Source organism: Malania oleifera, chromosome 5, assembly GCF_029873635.1.
Source record: "Malania oleifera isolate guangnan ecotype guangnan chromosome 5, ASM2987363v1, whole genome shotgun sequence".
Classification (NCBI taxonomy): Eukaryota; Viridiplantae; Streptophyta; class Magnoliopsida; order Santalales; family Ximeniaceae; genus Malania; species Malania oleifera.
Window position 1 is genome coordinate 69846631 of NC_080421.1, and position 21288 is coordinate 69867918.

Genomic DNA, 21288 nt, shown 5'->3' on the forward strand with positions numbered 1-21288 from the left:
TCTAATAAAACTTATTTGTTTATGAAAAAAAATGTTGAGAAAAGGAGCGGGAACCAATAAGCTAAGTAGCAGTTGAGAAGAATGTAATAGGAGAAAATAGCAATATATATATATATTTGTGAAGAGAGGAGCTATTTTGTTTCTGTTTTTTCTGTTGTGTTGCTCTGTTCTTTTTGCTTCTGTTTTTTTTTTATCTCCTTCCTGATTTTTTTTCTCCTGAAGAGTGAATTGGATCAAATGGCATTAAAGCTAGGTCAGTCCTGTTTTGGGTGCAGCCTGAATTGGCGTAATCAACAGGTTTGGGTTGGGTTTTTATATAGGTGGATCAGTTATAAGAAAATCTGGTTGGGTTTCTGCATTAGTGCTGGGCCTTGTTGCTCTTTGTAGGAAGGAAATATAATTAAAAAAAAAAAAAAAGAGAAAATAAGAAGATGGGCCTTTTGGGTTTGGGATTTGGGAGTTTCTACATTCAATAGCACAGCAGGCTGCTTGCAGTGCTGCAACTGTTGTTGGTGAAGCTTCAAATACCCTGGTGCTCTGGTTGTGGTCTTTGGTTGAAGGGAAAGGAGATTCTGGTGGATGATTTGTAGAACTCAGCATGGAGGATCTACTGGTTGGGCTTCTCAATTGAGGATGGAGATGGTGGCGATGCAATCGCAGCAGCAGCAGTGGTTTTTTCCCCCTTTGCTCTCTGTTACCTCTGTTCAGTTCTAGCAGTGGCCAGCAGCTACCTTTTTTTTCCCAAACCACTTATTTACTTCTGTGTCTTCTAATGCAATGCTGCAAATCAAAAGGGTTCTCTGTATGGTGATGGATTGTTTGGTGATTAGTGTTTTGATGTAGTTGTTTGAAGAAATGGAATTGGGTTTGGATGTATTAATTGGTGAAGCTTGGGGTCAGCTAGGATTTTGGAGAGGGTTCATGTTGCTGATGCTGGGCAAGGTCTTAAATTTCGATTTTAGCTCAAATTTCGAAGCTCCAAAAGTACAGAAATTTTGACGGGAATTTCAATTTTTATGTCAATTTTGATTTCAATTTGAAAAAATAATGGATATTAGTAGTAAAGCATGAAATTCTTTGTGAAACTTCAGAAATGGTTAACAAACATAATAATATAAGTTTTAGGACTAATATATTACAAATTAATACATCTATGTTTTGTATGAGGTGGAAAAGTTGTAAAATAGTATGTGTAACAAACATATTTGTAATATAATGTACATTAAACATATTTAGTTAATACAAATGAAATTCATAAATCATTTAAATATTATTTATTATGCTAATAATGATAATTTAGACATGAATGGTTAAATAAAATGTTGCTGTAATTTATATTTTCATATAATTTCAAAAGCAATTGTAATAATCTCTTGTTTTGATAAAATAAATAAAATAAATTAAGATAGAAATTTCACTTCACTCCTAAATTTCTCATTTAAATTCTGACGAAATTTCATCATATAGTTAAAATTTCTTTAAGTTTGAGATTTCGATAAATTTTGGATGATTCGTTGAGATTTTGACAGAAATTTTGCAAGATGGAAATCGGCTGCCATTTCGATTTCGAGGGTGATGAAAATTGTGAATTTAGACAATTTCGTGGAAATTTAAGACCATGGTGCTGGGGCAGTGATCATTTGAGAAGATGTGTCTATGGCTGAAGAGTATGATGGCAGCAGGAATGGGATGCCGTAAGGCAGAGGGTGGCTGGTGACTCTGAATAATGACTTGTGAAGCTGTGATGGGGGATTGAGAGGCTCTAATATGAAATTGATATAGAACCCAACAGACACAAGAGAGGGATGAAGGAAAGTAAGAGAAAACAATAATGAAAATAAATCTTATATTGGGCTGAATGCTCAATATTCTAATCTGACCTTCATGGTTACATATAAGCCTTTGTATAGGCCTTCTCCTAGTTCTAATTAAGTTACCAATCTCTAGGAATTTGATATCAATCCCTAATTAATGAAACATTAATATCAAATCCTTAAAAATTAGACCACCACATAATTTTAAAATATTTGTATCATGAACCCTAGAAAATTATAAAGAATCTATATTAAGTCCGTGCCTGTGGTAGACATGAAGTTCTTGCTGAGTTTGATCCTTATCACCGTTAGGATGAATGATAGGTAACATCTAGAAAATTTATAATATACTATGTGCCTCTCACTGTCTTCCTTTTGATAGTAAAATAACATAATACATTATATTTTAATGAGGTCCTTGTTTATTTTGAGTTGTCACACTGTAAATTCTGTGGAGTTCTTTGAGCAGGACAAATGACCAAATATCAGCTGTCCTTATTATGGTAGGACTCTTAGTCAAATACATAACTGTGGTAATTTCTGAAGTGTTTGTTACTTATCCAAATTGCCACTCACAGGGATTTTCAAAGGGTTGATGAGATACTGTTGGCTCCTATAATTGAAGCATTGGGAGCTGTTGCAAACATTAGCGTGGAAAGTCAGGTAATGGAAGAATTTTTGGTATTCTACAGACAGATTTGTCATTATCTTAATTTGTTGTGAATCTATATTGTACTTTCTTGTGTGCAGGTTTTATACCATACTCCAAGATCCTCATTTTCTTATTGGGACAATGAGCGGAACAGCTACATCTTTAGTACCAAAGACCTCCCTTTCTTTGTATACTCTTATAACTTCTTCTCTTTTAATAAGTAGTCCAATGTTTTGAATTGGTTTCCTGTGTCTAGATTGTTTTCCTTGTTATAGTGATATTGTTAAATTTAATTTTCTTCTGTTATTTCCATGTACACATGCATATGCATCAAAAAGAATTTTACATGTTAATGTTATAACATGTATCCAACTTGTCTAATTTTTATTAGCTAAACTATAATTATTTGTTAAGTGATTACACAAAATTCTATCAAAATATCATTGAGTATAGGCACAACTTATAATTTATGATGGTAACTACAATGCATGAGGTAAATAAGGAGAGGAATGTGACATTTCCATTATTGTCAATATAGGGCCTCAACCCAATTCAGAACTGTGTTATATTATTATGGTCTTTATGTTCCCTTGAGTTTCTGTTTTTCGGAGAAATATTATTATATGATTTGAGATCCTATTTCTGCTCTCTTTTATCTACAGAATGATCATTAGTTTTTTTTTTCCCTCCGGATGCTAACAAAATTTATTAAGAAATTGTTCCTGTTATGTTTGCATTATAAGTGTGATGTTTATTGTAAGCTGAATAAATTTTGAGTAATTTTCTTGGTCAAGTTCTATAGATGAATTCAAATGAGTGGCACTTGGATACTTCCATTGCAGCTGGTGGGCGGTCAAAGATTTTGCAAGTTGTTGTGTATGGTTCTTAAATTCATTAACTTCTTTTAGTTTTCTTTTCAGTTTTTGATAAGCATCTTTGCAACGTTATGTTTTTAAATGGATAGAAGAATGCTGAATATTCTGATTGTTTCATGGAATGACAATGGAATTGTGGTTTAGTACATGCTCGAAAATGTTTTAGGCTGGGTGTTTATATAGATTTATAATTAAAAATGTTTAACTGCATTTAGATAATTAAGAGAAGATGTATTAGGGTTCCAAAATTTGAAAGATATTTCTTTGGTGAATTAGATTAATAATGACTCACAAGAAAACTATAATGCGACGAGGCTTCATCTTAATTGAAATATACACCCATATGAAAATTATTAAGTTGAAAATTCAGATCCAGAGTCGAAGTGTACCATGTTGAACATGCGTACTGTTTTTTGTGGTTTGCTGGGGTATTAGCGTTTTTTGTTGGCTGTCAAATGAAAACATTTCCTTCAGGAAAAGTCAGAAAACACTTGTTTTTTGCTAAATTTTGACATAATTTGGAATTGCCCTGTGTTTGTTTTCTTTTTTTTTTTTTGTTTGGCAAAGCTAGATTTCATCAGAAGGGGACCATGGGGGACACCCATGAACAAAAGTGGTCTCAAAAGGAAATCATCTGTAATGAAGGATGTTAAAAAGGTCTAGAGTTGTACTTTTGTCCATCATCTACAAGCGACTATACCAACAAGTTATAGGGGTAGTCTGTCTGTCTTTGATAATACTTAACGACATAGCTGATCCTTCAAAGGCTCTTCTATTTATTTCTTTCCACACAAATTCAAAAATTGGTAAGGGGAATAAGAGTGAAAACTTGACTGAATGCCTTTCCATGCCCATACTTCTGCTGTCTGATCAGTCCCATGGCCTGGTCTCAAAGATTTCTGGTTCAAGAACAATGTCTGAGAATATGAGCAATTTTCTCAGCATTTTTCATGCACAAAAAAACATCTGTTGATGAGAGGCAGTGCCCTTTTCTGCAGGTTATTAATTGTGAGAATCTTCCGCCCAAAGTTGCATCTGATTCAGAAAAGAAAGCAATCTTTTCAAGGACAGGGATTTTCCAAACTTGCTGCTGGTCTACAGAAGTAGTTTCCTGTAGTAGGAGCTGACTGTAAAGCTGCCATTTTTGTCGACAATCCTGTTTGGTTCATTAGGGATGTTTTGAAAGGGATCTTTGTACAAGTTGCCAAAGATGTCCACAAGGTTTTCAATATCCCAACCATGCAGTGGTGGATCCAAGTGGGGCTGAGGGGGCAGCCCCCCCCAAATCTCTAATTATTTTTTTTTAAAGTTATTATACATTAATTTATTTTTTTCATTGGTATTATGCTACTCTCTTTTTCATTTTTTTTTTAGGTTTAATTAGATTATTTTTGAGACCAGTGAGTTCAATATGAGAATTATATCCTTGTTTTAAAATATCTCCAATTCCCTTCTCAACATTTGAATCTTATGTTTTTAGTGATTAACGTATGCGATATTCCTCTAGGCCCTAAGGAACAAACTATCTTCTACTAAGTTATGGGATAATAATATAATTAAAATGTTCTACAAAAGACATTTAAGATATTCTTTTGCTCTTTCTGTTGCATTCAATAACACCTCAAAAATACAATTTTCTTTAACTTCTCATTTTGCTAAGCTTTCACACTTAATTTTTTTTTTCTAAAATGCTCTTTAATGGCTTCACAATAATTGCAGCAAGAAATATAAAATTTAGCACCGAATAAGAATAATTTTTAATGAACTATTATCTTTCTTTTTTACTCCTAAAATATTGGGAATATAAATTGGCTGTAAAATTGATAGAGCCAGATTTCGGTTATAGTTTTGTTTCATACATTTATGTAATTTATTTATTAATGAATATTTTTATTTTATTTTTGATTGTATGCATACAGAAATAAAGGAATATTGAAAATAGTAATAACTATCAATGAATTAAATTTATAAAATCATATAATGAAATTGTGGGGAAGGGTAATTGAACAAAGAATGAGGTTAGGAACGAGGGTCTCCAAAAATTAATTTGGTTATGCTTGGGAGATCAACTATAGAAGCTACATCTCTTTATCTAGTTGGTTGTGCTTGATATTAATACCAATAACTTGCTACAGGTTAGGAGACTTTTGAAGGCTATATCTCCAGACATATGTGTTCTCTGCTTTAATGGTTCAGAATCATCATCGCATCTGTTCTTTCATTGTGACTATGCTTGGAGTGTTTGGAATAAGCTATTTGGTATTTTAGGCGAATGTTGGGTGAGTTCTAAGACAGTGGAGCATTTTTTGACAGTGACTTTTGCTTGATCTGGTAGGAAAAGATAAAGGGCAGCGCTTTGGAATGTGCCCTTTTTCGCAGTTTTTTGGGGGTTGTGGATGGAGGGTAATGGGCACATTTTTCTAGAGAAGAAGTTGGCTCAATGTTTGGGAAAAGATACATTATTTTAGTTTATCTTGTGTGTGGGACAAGGGATTAATGGGGTGAGCTTTTCTGATATTCAGTGCGATTGGTGTTATGCATTGGTGTGTTAGTTCGTGATGTTTTTTTCTCTTTTGTTTCTCAGTCTATAGGTTGTTCTTTTATGTTTTTTCTAGATTTTCCAGGCTTTGTTAAGGAGATGTCTTATTCTCCTAGATGTATATTCTTATTCTATTAATGAAATCTTATTTTATTATCAAAAAAAAAAAAAAAAAAGCTACATATCTTTCAGACAAGTTCTGGGGAAAGAAAAGAGGGATTTGCATATGGTTTTTATTGAATTGGAGAAAACCTATAATAGGATATCTAGAGAAGTTCTATAGTGAGTTTTAGAAGAAGGAAGTATGTAGTAGGTATATTGATGTCATTAAAGATATATATGGTAGGGTAATGACTAGTGTTAGGACTACAAGTGGAGAGTTTAGGGAATTTCCAATCATAATAGGCTTGCATCAAAGATATGCTTTGAGCCTTTATCTTTTTGCATTAGTGATGGATGAACTTACTTGGAGCTTCCAAATGAGGTTCCATAGTGTATGTTGTAAATAGATGATATTGTCTTGATTGATGAAATCAGGGACCTAGTGGAATCTAAGTTCGAATTGTGAGGAGAAGCTTTAGAATGTAGTGGTTTTAGGAAAGCAGAAATAAGAAAGAATATATGAAAATAGAAATAAGTAAGAATTTATGAAAATATAATTTTACTTATGGAAGGAGGAATTTTGGAGAAAATATTAACCTTGATGGTCAAGAAATTAATAGCACTAGTAGATTTGGATACCTTGGTTCTATTATGCAAGCTAAAGGGAACATAGAAGAAGATGTTACAATAATAGTTAAAGTTAAGTGCAGGTGTGTTGTGTAATGGTAGAATACCCTTAAAATTAAAAAGAAAGTTTTATAAAATGACTATAAGACTAGCTAGAGTTATATGGATGATAATGTTGAATAACTAAGAAACAACACATCCACTACATAAAAATTGCCAAAATGAGAATTCTAAGCTGGATGAGTGGTATAAAGTTGAGAGATAAATTAAGGAATGGTCATATTTGTGGTAAGTTATGATAGTAGTAGTAGAAGATAAGACAAGGGAGGCGCGAGTTAGATGCCCATCTACAAAAGTAGGCCCAAATTGTGGCCAGTGAGGAGTGAGCTAGTTAGTGGTAGTAGAAGTGATATGTGTAGACCTAAAATAACTTGGAATGAGATTGTAAGGATTTAATAACCCTTAAATTCTTGGATGGAATTGCCTACGATGGTGTAAATTGGCTAAAAAGGATTCATGTGGACGACCCCACCAAGTGTGACTTAATGTTTGATTTATTGCTGTTGTTGTATACATACTTGCATTATTGTGTATATAATACACACATTCATATTCTTTTAAATACAATGACTTTTTTGTTCTATTAATTTTAGGCATTGAATCAACAATTTCGTAGGCATATAGTTATCAAGAAGCCCACAAAACACTCATCTCCCTTGAGATTTGGCAAAAAGACAGAGACCTTTGCGAGGATTCAAAAATGCCACAAACCTCCTCTAATATTTCAAAAATGCCATAGACTTCACCTGAGGTTTACCCAAAAGACAAACATCTCCTAAAAAAAATTGTCTTTTTGCAAAATACAAGGGGAGGTTCGTGTTCTTTTAGAAAACCTCAAGGGAGGTCCCTAGAATTCTTAAAACCTCGAGAGAGGTCATTATCTTTTTTATTAACCTCAAGGGTGGTCATTGTATTTTTGCAAAATCTTAGGGGAGGTTAGTGTCTTTTGTCCTATTGAGAATATTGAAAAACATAACGATAAAAAAATTAGGTTCATAAAATGTAGTTAGCACCAGGGCATGAGTGAACGCTAACTAATGAATTAGTACGGATCAAGCTGACGACTCAATGCTTTCCTCTTGGCACCCTTATCCTTGGCCCTCGAGTTCTTGATTATGTATCTCTTTCCTCTAATCATCTCCTAGCCCTCCCCTCCATAGAAAAATTTGTTCACCTCCATCACAATTGTTCCTCCATCCTCAAAACCTAGTCCCACCTAGCACCCAGCTATTTGCGATTATCCTCCTCTATCGCCGAGAGAAGATTGGAACTTTAAAAACCTAGAAGTGGTCACAAAGGACGTTGGAGGTCGCAAATTCTTCTCTGACCTAAAATAATGTCGCAAAACTCATGAAACTTGTTTTCTCGTAAGTTGGCGACTTGAATCTCCATTTTCGTCAACCAAAGGGGTTGTCCTTTGCAACCCTGCATCATCTTATCATCTTGATCCCTCCCAGAAATATCCTACTGTTGAATCCTAGTTTCAACAAGCAATTGATCCATCCCTTTTGTCAATTGCATATCACTGGGGCAAAACCTCCTCGGCTATTAGAATTGCACAAGAGCAATGTCCTATACTCCTTGCAACTTCAGTGTTCCCATCTAAATGATTCTCGCTTGATTGTTTGCATCGACTCTCTGTTGGTGTCCCCATCAACAATTGACTTTGGTTTGTTCCCAACAAAGTCTTCCTCTTTGTTAGTGTTTGTTTGTAATCTTTTCTTCAGCGTTAGGTGGTCTTGTGACCCCAGTTTCATGCTAATCATTAGCAGGGCTTTGCGAGCCTCCTACCATCACTTTGGGAGGTTCTCATACATCCTGCGTAGTGCTGGTTGGCTGTTTTTGTTTAATTTTTGTCTTTGCTACTTTGGTTACTTGTAGGTTGCTCGTGCCCACTTGCCTATTATTACACTTTTTTTTGGTTGCCTAATTGTATGTGAGTATAGGAGAAAATGAGAGTCAGACATGCTACTATGAAGATTGAGAGTAAAATTTTCAATGCTAACCACTTGGACGGTTCAACTTTTTGGTTGTCTGAATTTGCAGGGAGATCCTTCTTTTATATCTTATTGAAAAAGGAGGAGTTCTTATGGATCTTGAGATCCATGGGTGTGATTTGTGGGACCATTAGGGGCGTCGAATGGGGTAATGGGGGATGCTCTTTTCGTAGAGAGGGAGGCAGGATTCATATGGAGGTAGGTTTATTTATATTGGGAAGTGGTCTCCTAGAGATTGAAGGCAAGAACTCCGTGTTCCAAAAGGGAATCAGAGCAAGGGATGGCACAAGTACGGGTCCAGGTCTTCCCTCTTATGTATTATTAATAATAAGTCTTACAGAAAAAAATACCTCCACTTGCACAACCTAATTGTTGAAATAACCTACTCTCTTTTTTCACTCCCACTTAAACCGGAGGTGTATAAATATCACCCAACCCCAGCTTTTTACAATCATTAGACAAAGCAAACTTAAATAAAGGCTTTGTGAAAACATCGTCTAGCCGATCTGCAGGTTTCACAAAAGGGGTCTCACAACCTTCTTCAATACAGCATCCCTCAAAAAATGAACTCTGTTCTTTATTCTTGCAAACCTTATCCTTTGACTAGTCCCAAACATTAAGGCCAAAAGTTGGTTGCTTGTGTTTAATAGATTTAATACCTACAATAGGAGACCTTCGAAGTAACTTTCTCCATATGTATGCTTTTTATGCTTGACATTTTGGAAACAATTTCTCATATGTTTCTGCATTTTGATTTTGCTTGAAGAATGTGGAATAAGCTTAAAGCTTATTGGAGAAAGTTGGGTTGTCCTCTCTTTTTTTCTGGTTTTGGTAAAAGCAGGGATGCTGTAGCATTGTGGAGATGTGCATTTTATGCAGTACTGTGGGGTTTATGGTTGGAATGTAATGCATGCATATTTCTTGGGAAGAAGTTGGATATTCCTTTGTTATGGGATAAGATTCATTACATAGCATCCTCTAGTATGTTGGTTCTGGTTGCTTTGAAGGAGTGAGATTCTCTGACATCCAATGGGATTGGCTATCTTCGTGGTTTGATTGATGTTTCTTCCTTTGTTTTTTCTACTTTTTGTTTTTTTTTTCCTTCTGTTTTGTTTAGGAGTTCTTATTCTTGTTTTCGTACTTTCTTTTTGGGCTAATGAATTCATCTTTTTTTGTTATTAAAAAAAAAAAAAGTTTTAGAAGCCTGTAGTTTTTGTTACTATATGCCCTCTTAAAATCTCGTGAGTTTTTGTAACTATTCTGTGGCTGAAATGCCTTAATTATTTTCCCCTTTTCAAATAGTAAATATATGCTCTATTCTATCTGTTGAGCTCGCTATATCTTTTTTTTTTACTGATTTTCTGCCAGTTACATACCGTCTGCAAAAGAGTGTCCTCTTCTGCTACAGCTTCCAAGTGGAGAAATTTCCATCACAAATGCCTTTATATCTCCAGTGAGTTGTCTGTTGTTATCATCCCTGTCTGACGGTATTTGCATCTTATTTATAGTGAATTTCCTAATAGTAGTAATTTTCAATTACGACATATTGCAGATGTGGGGAGGCATCATTGTTTGGAATCCCCCAGGGTGCTTGAGGGATCTAGAAAGTAATTTTCCTACGATGCATAGATTTTCCCATCAGGTCAGAAGTCATTCATAGACTACTACTAGTATATGCAGTTAAAAAGAAAACAATTATAAACAGTACTTGCAGTTTTAGCATCCATATGTTTGAAAATAAATTTTTTCTATATAGAAAATTTACCAAACCTTAATAGAACATAGGATTCCTTTGATTGTATTGTTTAATGTCTTTGACAATGGCTTCTGCCATGCCTTGCCGGCATAAATGATCCTTTTTCAGAGCGGAAATTGTTTGCTTGCTGTGATACCTCTTGTTTGCAAGTACCTATTTTACTGGTGACAAAATAGTAGGCAAGCAATATCCGTGGCTTAAAGGAAAACATATAAATGAAACAGGAACTGCAGAATAAGTGGCCATTATGGAGGATTTAATATGTAAAATTAAAATCCCACTGCATTTAAACTTATTTATAAATTTTCAATTTTTTTTAGCAGTAGAGATGAAATTCATTAAAAGGCACCAAGAGGTGCCTGCCATGTACAGAAACTGTGTCAAAAAGTCATCAGTAACAAAGGGAATAAATGTCCAAAACCTTTCAAGGTCCCACATCAAATGTGTACTATGGAGATCTTGGACTTATAAGGATGGCTTGGGTTCTGAATATGTGAGGCGTCTTTTATAGGACAAACCTGTGAGGCCAGTAGGCCAAAGCGGACAATACCTCACTGGAGTTGTGTCCAAGATTGTTACATTTGGTATTAGAGCCACCTTGGGGGTACCATCATGTGGGTGGATCCTACACAGAAGTGTAAGCCACTCTAATGAGGGCGTCAGAGATCGTACGAGAGAGCCTCTCATGATCCCACATTGGATGTATACTAGGGAGACCTTGAGCTTATAAGAATGGTTTGGGCTCCAACTATGTGAGGTGTCTTTTGTAGGACAAACCCGTGAGGCCAGTGAGCCAAAGCAGACAATACCTCATTGGAGTTGGGTCCAAGACTATTACATTCATCGTGTCTGTTGTGCCAAGTAGTAATAATGCTGGTCCATGTGTCTTTAATTGCATACAGCAGCGTAGCCAATCCTTCGGAGGATCTTCTACTTCTTTCCCTCCATAAAATATTTTAAAAAATGAAAAATGTTAAAAAGGGAATGAGAGTCAAAGATGTCTTTCTTCTTTCCTAGACCAAAAGCCTTTCCAAGCCCAGATTTCTTTCTCCAGTTACTGCTGGCTCAACAGTGCAAAGGCCAAATCCCAGAGACGTACAGTTCAGGAACAATGGGGAAGAATATGGTTGATTGTCTCATCAACTTCTTTGTACAAATAACATCTGTTAACAAGGGGCAGTCCCCTTCTCTACAGTGTTCACATTGTGAAGATTTTTCTAATAATCGCCTCCCAGGCAAAAAAAGCAACCGTCGTGGGGCAGGAGTCTTCCAAATTAGCTTTCAGGGGACCTGTATTCTGGTTACAGCTGGAACTCTGAGTTTCCTATAGATAGGAGTTTACTGTAAAGCTGCTGCTGTTGTCCAAGGTCCACTTTGGCTCATTAGAGATGTTGTAGGAATGAACTATGAGTAGGCTGCAAAAGAAATCCACATAGCTCTCAATATCCTAATCGTGTACATTTCTTACAAGTGGGATGCCCCATGTGATCTCATTGGCTGAAATTGAAGGTGGCTGCTTATAAGTGTGTCTTTGTGGTAGGCCATGCTAAAAACAGTGGGGAACTTTGTGCTAAGAGGAGAGTGACCACACCATATCTCAGGCCAAAAGAAAAATTGTCCCCATTTCCCAAGTCAAAATTGATGGAGAAAAAAAAAACAAAAAAAACTTCCCAGGCTTTATGAATGTATATTCAAACTCCTTAGTCATAAGGTTCTTCAAGATCTATAGAAGTCCAGCATTTGTGGTGAAGATATGGTCTTCCTCTGAAAATGATATTGCTCGTTCTTGAATCTCCAAAGCCATTCCACAAGGAGGGATTTGGTGAAGATAGAGAGGGAGTTGAACCCTATGCCCCCATTTTGTATAGGTTGCTTGAAAAACCCCCGTTCGGAAAGATGGCATTTGAACTCCTTTCCCATGTTTCCCCATAGAAATCTGCTCTGATTGTCCCCCATCTATTTGGATATTGAGCAAGAAATAGGGAAGAGGGATTGTAAGTAGACCAGTAGATTTGAGAGGGTCCTCTTGATGAGTGCAAGTCTACCTCCTTTTGATAGGTAATTCCTCTTCCATCCAGCAAGCTTTTTCTTGAATATCTTGATGTTAGAACCTCAAACTCTTTTATCCTTAAATTTTCCTCCAAGAGGGAGATCAAGGTAGGTTAAAGGAAATGATCTGGGCTTGCAGTCCACGGTGCCTGGAAGGAGAGTCCCTTTAGTGCTGTCCCTCATTCAAATAATTTTGCCCTTGCCCAAATTAACTTCCAGACCTGAGGCAGCTTCAAAAAAAGGGAATAGATCTTAAATTGAGGATTTGCTCAATATCTGCCTCACACAAGATAATGGTATCATTAGCACAAAGATGGGAGATTTCCATTTCAATTTTAATTCCCAATGCTAAGATCCTTGATGAACAATACGGGAGAGAAGGCGGTTTCTTTTCTTAACCCTTTAAAAGATTTGAAGAAGTCCTAGGGGCAGTGATTGATGAGCAGTGCTGGAGTGATAATACATTGATGAACCCTTTATGCCAAAGGCCATTCTTTTGAGAATATAGAAGAGAAAATCCCAACTAACATTGGAAAAAGCTTGGGCGTCTCCCTTATGCAAGCATGGCGACTCCTTCCCCCTATCTCTTTCTAAACCCCTCTTGTTAGAAATCTCCTCTCACTACTCCATCCACAAAAATGGAACCTATTACACCATTCATCTACACTCGTCCTTCGCGCATCATCAAAGCCTAATCGTCAACCACCAGAACCTTAGTGTCCTCTAGAATCTTAACTTTGTAGCCTCTTTAACACTAATATTAACCTTTCACCCATCTTCGACCATCAATGTGACGCCCCGATTTTTCATACCATTTTTTTTTCACATATTAACATACATAACATATTGGCCACGTTACCACCCTGATACCATTTAAACATGATCCGGCCGGGGTGGGTACCGGATAAAACGGTCATACTAGTATTTCTATCAGCGGAAGTCACAAAATATATATATATATATATATACACATCGCAGTGAATACACGTACCAGAGTGTCAACTAACCAGAAGTTTATACATCAACATACATCCCAAAATAACCAAAACTCTAGGGGAATCATCCATCCCTAGTTTACACACTCACCTTGTATGTCAGGGTACCAGCTCCACTCTATCTGGGAGCTCTATCACCAACTCGATCTCGGTTTCCTGAAATATTTAAATGATTGGGTGAGACACATTTCAGTAAGACAGAATAAATTATTTACAGTGTCTGGCAATATGAGATTCATTGTTTCATAGCATATAACATATCAGTGACAGTATCTTCTGAGAAAAATATATCATTTCCATAATCATAATCGTATGAATATACAACATAAGCTTTCATAAGCTTTTACTTCCATTTTCAAAATCATTCATTCGTAATCCAAGTTTTACCTACGAAGTTCCTGAGAATAGGGAAACTTACTCGCCCATACAAGCAGTTTCCCTTCGTCCTGCCCGACTAACACTGGTTCAGCTACAACTGATACTTATCAGAGCACTCACCTTACTCAGTAAGCCCTCAGGCGGTGTGTTTTACGTCGCTTTAATTATTTATTTACTCACGCAATTTCATTTCTCATTTTCATTTCATTTCCATTTCTATTTCTTTTCCATTTTTCATTTCCATATCTAGCACATGAGTATCCTCGGTAACCCATACACCCATGTCTATAACTCATGGCTGCCCTGAGGATTTTTCTCCACGCCATGCTTCCCCCCATGGTCAGGGTTGTGCGGTCTGAAGGCTGGATCTAACCGCGGTTGGCCAACTCGGCTAGATCAAATAATACCATATACCTATCTGTAGTAGCGAATGGCTTGCCAAATACCCTGGTTCGGAATCCGGGGGGCAATATACAACCCTTCTTTGGTCCATTCGTACTACCTTGCCACACGCTCCACAAGTCCGTGTGGTTACACTTTTCATCCGCTAGCATCAGTACCGTGCTCGATATCATAACCCATCGCTGGGGTTTACATATCCATTCCATCAGGGTTTGTTTTTTCCACTATTTCACTTTTCTCATATCAGCATTTCTAAATTCAATATTCATTGCAGTTGTTAGTTGCAATGTTCACATTCCCAATATTCATAATCACCATTCACAATTTGGTATCTATCATTCAATATTCTCGGTAAAGTTCACATTTGTTTACCGATACATTCTTAGCATTTCAATATCATTTTCATTTCATAACAATATGCATATATATATATATATATATATATATATATATATATATGAAAATATATTACATATCACATGTTTCATCTTTTCCAGTATACACAATCAATATTTCATATTTCCCTCATTTCATATAACCCTTTCCATATTTCACATATTTCCACATTTCTCTAGATACACAAATGTCAGTATTTCATACTTTCACTGTTTTCATAAAAATCATCTCCATACATTCTTTTATCCCATTTCATTATTATCCATAAATCGCAATTAACATTTCATCATTTTCATATCATATGCCACACAAATTTCATTTATTAATCATATCATAGTAATTTAAGAGAAAATACAATAATTCATTTCACATATAATTTACCCACTATTTCACAAAAATACCTGCTATAATTTATTCCTTTTACCTGGCTTACTGAGATGCTCGTAATTTAATCCAAACTTACACCCACGGTGTTCCCAGCTCAACACCTTGAAATTTACATCTTCCCAAACATAATTTCAGTATTATTCTATCTACTACACTTTTCTCAGTTCAGAAATACCAAATACCTTATAAAACTTAAAATAACCAACTTACTTAAATTTTGGGGTGGTGCCCAATTTGGCCTAACCAACGAACTACTCTAGCAGACTTGAAGAGAATCTTCCTAGGAGTAGCGTGACGGCTTCCTATCGTCGAACAGGCAAAGAACGAAGCCAGAAATCTAGAGAGAAGGTGAGGGGTTCGAAATTCTAGAGTGAGAGAGAGGGAATTTGCATGAATTTCTCGCTAAAAAACCCGAGTTCAACTTATTTATAAGGTGTGGATTCGTCGACGAGACACGTCATCTCGTCGACGAGTCCATGAAGGGAGTTTGTCGACGAACTCGTAACCTTTATCGATGAAATTCAGGCTCCACTAAACCTCTCTCGGTAAGTTCTCGTTGACGAGACATGAGTCCACGTCGACGAGCCCATGAAGCCTGTTCGTTGACGAGCACTCTGCACTCATCGACGAGACCTTGCTGAATCCCCTTTTGAAAAATTCTTCTCTCCTTTCTTTTATTATTTATGTGCTATAATTCTCCGGGTCTCTATAATCAAAATCCTGACTCCACTTGCCAGAAGGTTCTCGTACATCATAAGAAACCTTCCTAAACCATTGAAATATTATCTTTGTTCACCAATTCTTTCTTGATCTTGTAATCCTAGTCATCTTTCTCATTCTTACAGCAGGGATTGCAGTCCATTTGATATTGAAAGTCGAAAGGAAGGTGGTTTCAGTGAATAAACCTCAACTTACTGCATGACGAAATTTGTAGGGAAAGACATTTCTTTTGTAATTATGATGGAGAAAGAGGAGCTCGTGTGGGCTCTAGGTTGATGGAGGTAATCTGTAAAGCTAGTGATGGGACTGTTGAAGGTCGAATAGGGCTTATCTTCAAAAAAGCAGGATATAGAGTCAGTTTCCAGTTTATAGAAAACGTTACAAGAAGATATTTTTGTTTGAGGAAGAGGAATGAAGGCAAAGGCTAAGATGTGCAAATTCCTGAAGGAGATCAGGAAAAAAGGTCCTGGGCCTTTCTCGTTGCTCTTTTGGTGCTATTGTCAATCATGGATGAACACTCTAAGCCCACCAATGGCAGCTGGAGATGCTTCTATTGTGGTTCATCGAACGTTAGGCCAGAGGAGAAGAGGGAGAGTAGTAGTGTGTTCCAAATACTAAAATAGCTTTTTGAAGGTAGAAGTGGAGAGCTTGAGGTGGAGTCCGAGAAAAGAGTAAGTTCAGCAATGATACCACATTAGTCGGAGAGAGATTGTCTTCATTTGAATCCTGAGAATGCTCCAGCCGGTATAAATTCTATTAATTAGAATTTTGACCACTTGTTAGCTTTAAATAAAGAGGGGACTTTGCCTTCTAACTCTTGCCTTGGGCTCAATATTGTTAATTTGGTTATTCTTTCTTGTGATGTTGGGGGGGATGCTTTGGGAAGGGTTATTTTATCACGGGGGATCATGTTTCATCAAGAATTTGTAAATGTATTATTTTTCTTCCTATGCAACACACTCTTTCTTTGGAATCTTTATGACTCTAATAGCAGGAAGGACTGGGTTTAGCTTTAAGGGTGGTGACAGAGACAGGTTAGATCCACAGAAACTCCTTGGGTACCTAGGCCTAGAATTATTGGATCTTGCTGGGAATTAGGTTGGGGTGGGCTTGAGCCTTGGGGCATACAAGAGGAGGAAAAAGAAAGTTTAGAAAGAGCTTAAAAACCTAGTTCCATTGATAAATTACGAGGGCAGTAAAGATAGTTGGAATGTTAGAGGGTTACAGGAGACGAGGAAAAAGAACTTGATTAAGGAAATTTTGGTCTAGTACTTCCCAAATATTATTCTTATCTAAGAGACAAAATTGGAATTGGTAGACGCCCGGGGTGGGGGCAGAGGAGGGGTGTTGTTAGAAGTACTTGGGTGGCCATTGTAGGGATTGGGCATTTTTGCCCTCACATGCTGCCTTTGGTTGTATCCTTGTTATGTGGGACTTTCAGTTTATATCCAGAGTGGACACACTGGTGGGTTTTCTTTTTCCCTTTCTGTGTCATTTGAAGTGAGAGGGAAGGGTCAGTGGTGGGTTTTGTTAGTCTATGGGCCTTCTAGACCAGCTCTTAGGAGTTCTAGGCTGGATGGGTAGGAGTACTTTTGAAGGAAGCTTTGTTTGCATTTGTTCTTTCATTTTCCTTTTTCATGGAATATATGGAAGAGCTTGTTTGGAGATCTTGTTGAGAATTGAGTTTGTCCTTATTTGGATAGCTTTTGTTGCTGTAGTTTTAGAGAGCTTTAGGAGGGGGAGGCAAAGAGAGCATTGTGAAGTTGTACAGTTTTGCTATTGTTTGGTGCTTGTCTGGAGAGGAATGAATCTAAGGTTAAATTTGGTTCATGGAATGTCTATTCTTAGGAATAACAGGGTGACAGTGTAGAGTTTTGATAGCATACAAATGATGCATCATAAAGCAAATGACAGCGCAAAAATTTTTATTATCTATAACATGAAATAGACAGGAATAAACTATCCCAATTTTTACCATTGGAATCTCTATTCCTATCCTATTCCAAGTTGGATGAAATAACACAAACTTGTGCATGAATGATCTTGCAAATTATTATATCCATATACGATTTGTATGCCATTCTCACCTTATTTCGTTCTATTCCTAGGAATTGACATTCTGTGAGTCAAATTAAGGTCTTTTTACATCGTGCATTTTGCTTTGGAGCATAGTGGTTTTTCTTTTGTCTATTTGCTCGGCAAATGGTTTTTTAGGGGCATTTCTCCAGACAGCTAACAGAAAATTTGGATTTCTTTGCTCCACAAGCACTGTTTTGTAAATAATTCTTCATTTTCTTGTCTTTTGTGGGGGGATGCTTTGTCCTCTGTGATTTGTAATTCTTTCCTAATAAATTTCTTTCATTTGTGAGAAAAAAAAAATTACAGCTTCATAAGTATGTCATGATTTTATTCCTATAATATTTTATTATCACCTTATTTTACTGTTGGTTGAGAATATGGGTAATTAGAAGTCATTTAACTGCAAGTTGATAATTCTCTGGGAACTAATTTTCATTTTTGGCTCATTGCTTGCTTATTTTTGAACATGAAAGGACTTGAAGTCCATGTATTATTATTGCAGATTTCTTTTCTTTCATTTGTTAAGATGTGTGTACATTCTGAAACAGGAACTCCAGAGGGTCTTTGAAGTTTCAATGGGGCAGTTAAGGCAATTATTTGGTCTTAAATCTGATAACCTTTATGTTGGTGCATCAGGCACGGCCAAACTTCTAGCTAGTGAAAGAGGCTTTGCAGAATGGTAAGTCGAAGTGCACAATTACAGCCTAAGGGGAGCAAAGAAAACAGAAAAAAGGATTGATTTATCATTTGACATTTTATATACTTGTGTTAAATTCATTTTGTAAGCTTTGCAAATTATGATTGGATTAGAAGCAAGTTTTTAAATTTTCAAATTCCTGGCTTCAAAAATACGGAAACTTTAATGGAAATTTTGATTTCATTTTTTGTTCTAAAAAATGATAGAAACCAGTAGAAAACATGGTCTTATAGCAATTGCACTGAACTCTCTGATTTTGGAAAGGTTTGAAATTAAATTGGGTTTTAATTTTGTTTTTTTAAAACTTGTTGCTGAATTTTCAAAATTTTGGGTGAAATTTTAGTAATTTCAGCATTTGGATGTATTGGATGAATTTAAAATAGATAACTGAAGGAGTGAGATTTAATTATTTATTTATTTTTCTAAATTACGCACTTTTTTATATTTTAATATTTCCCTAAGTTTCACCCATAATTTACTATATGTTCTGGAGTTTCGCTGAATTGAAATTAAAATTTCTGTGAAACCAGGCCATCAATGTTCCCATTGAAATCAAAGTTTGTCTTTGGTAGCAAAGCAATGAATTTTTTAATGAAATTTTAGAAACTACTAATAAATGCAATAGTGTACAATTTAAAAGTAAAGATTTATGAGGAAGTTGGAACGTTTTAAGGAGAAACTGAAATTTTGGAATAAAGAGGTGTTTGGGAATGTAAGAATTAGGAAATCCAGCATCTTAGGTGAGCTGGATTTTTTGGATAGAAAGGAAGAGGAGACTAATCTTTTGGAGAGTGAGGAGACAAAAAGGATCTTTCTTAAGAATGAATTAGAAGAGGTGATTTTAAAGGAAATGAGGAGCAGGAGACAAAAGACCAAATCTAAATGGGTCAGAGAAGGTGATTGTAATAATGGCTTCTTTCGTAGGCTAGCTAACAGAAAGATGAGGAAAAATATGATTAGAGAGTTGGAAATGTGGGCAGGGAGAATTATTAATGATCCTGATAGGATTGCCTTTGAGATCTCATTTTATATCAATATCATGAGGAAGAAGTTTGTAGACTGATGTTGATGGGTTAAAGTGGAATCCCATCTCTAGGGTTCCAATACTTTGGTCTCCCTGCTTTGGTTAGGGAGACCTTTTGATGATGGGGAGGTGACGGGTAATTTTTGGAATGGAGAGGGATAAGGCTTCGGACCATGATGGTTCTAGTCTAGCTTTCTTCCATGACTGCAGTGATACTATTAAGGATGACTTGCTTAAAGTCTTGCTGAATTTGATGGGAATGGGATTCTGAGTAGGTGCATTAATTTCACTTTTATTACCCTTTTGCCTAGAAAATCAAGGTCCATTAAGATAGAGAATTTCAAACATGCTAGCCTGATCTCTTGTGTTTATAACATCATCACCAAAGTTCTAGCTAATAGGCTGAGTGCTTTGCTTTATAAGACTATTTCTATAGCTTAGAGTGCTTTTGTGGGGGGGGTGGGTAGACAAATAGTGGATGCCATATTGGTGCCTAACGAGATGGTGGAGGATATTCGTAGGAGGAAGAAGAGGGAATTCATATTCAAACTGGATTTTGACAAGGCTTTTTTATGACAGAGTTAGTTGGAGTTTTTTGCACGAACTTTTTGTGAGAAAAGTTTTTTGGTCAGCATTGGTGCCGATGGTTAAGGGGTTGCTTATCTAAATTATGGTTCTCAATTGTTGTAATTGGGGAACCTAAGTCTTGGTTTAGGGATTCGAAAGGCATTAGACAAGGGGATTCTCTCCCCTTTTTCTGTTTGTCCTAGTAGCTGATTTATCGAGTAAAATGGTGGATAGAGTTGTGGATCCGGAGTTGGTGAAAGGTTTGGAAGTGAAGGGAGAGGGAGTGGTGGTTTCTCATTTATGATGATACAAATTTTCTTTCTAGATGATCATAGCCCTTCTTTAAGATGTACTTTGGGTATCCTCCATGTTTTTGAGAGGGTGTCAAATATGGGGAAAAGCATTTTAGCAAAATTAATGTGCCCTTTGAGTGAGATAGAGAGCGGGCTTTTGAGGTGCTGTGTGGTATTTTAGTGGCCTTTGACTAACTTAGGGGCCACTTTGGGGGGCAATCCTAGATCCAAGGAGTTTTGGAATCCCAATAGGGGGAAGAAGTGGCCAAGAGGTTGGATGATTGGAAGGGGGCACTCTTTTCTCTGGGGGTTGAATCACCCTTATTCAAGCCTATTTGTCTAATATCCCCTTATATTATTTTTCAATTTTTAAAATTCCAATGGGGATTGCAATTAAGATTGAGAAAATAATGAGAGATTTCTTATGGTCTAGATTTGGGGGTTTTTGGGATCACATACTTAGGTGGGATGAGGTCTACGGACTTGGGTGTAAATGGTTGGGATAGCAGTGTTAATGTGCGATGTTCTCTAGAGAATTGATGGAGATCTATTTCTCAGATTTATCCCTTATTCACTCGTCACATTAATTTTGTGGTGGGGAAGGGTTCTCAAATTCTTTTTTGGAAAGATCCATGGTTGGGGAATGATGTTCTACTCACATCTTATCCTCATCTCTTTTGATTGAGCTTAGGGCACCCTTCTATGATTTATTTCTTTGTGGTTGGAATTTTTGTTTTAGAAGATCTCTAAATGATAGGAAGTTGGTGGAACTTTTCTCGTTGTCAATATTGAACAATTGTCCTCTTTCTTCAACTCAAGGATAAATGGTCTTCGGCTTTGGATCATTTGGGGATTTATTCTTGTAAACCTTTTTTGAGT

At 36.4% G+C, this 21288-nt stretch overlaps 1 protein-coding gene across 2 annotated transcripts in view; it reads left to right on the forward strand.

The window, feature by feature from the left end:
- The window catches only part of LOC131155610 (uncharacterized), a 42851-nt gene that overhangs the window by 6403 nt on the left and 15160 nt on the right, over positions 1 to 21288 (forward strand). Inside the window, exons 3-8 of one of the 2 annotated variants that reach the window (XM_058108857.1) lie at positions 2393 to 2477; positions 2565 to 2654; positions 3269 to 3342; positions 10035 to 10119; positions 10219 to 10308; positions 18377 to 18507. In XM_058108857.1, coding sequence (XP_057964840.1) covers positions 2393 to 2477; positions 2565 to 2654; positions 3269 to 3342; positions 10035 to 10119; positions 10219 to 10308; positions 18377 to 18507 — 555 coding nt within the window. The remainder of the gene's footprint in view (positions 1 to 2392; positions 2478 to 2564; positions 2655 to 3268; positions 3343 to 10034; positions 10120 to 10218; positions 10309 to 18376; positions 18508 to 21288) is intronic. The other variant, XM_058108858.1, reaches the window with a different exon arrangement.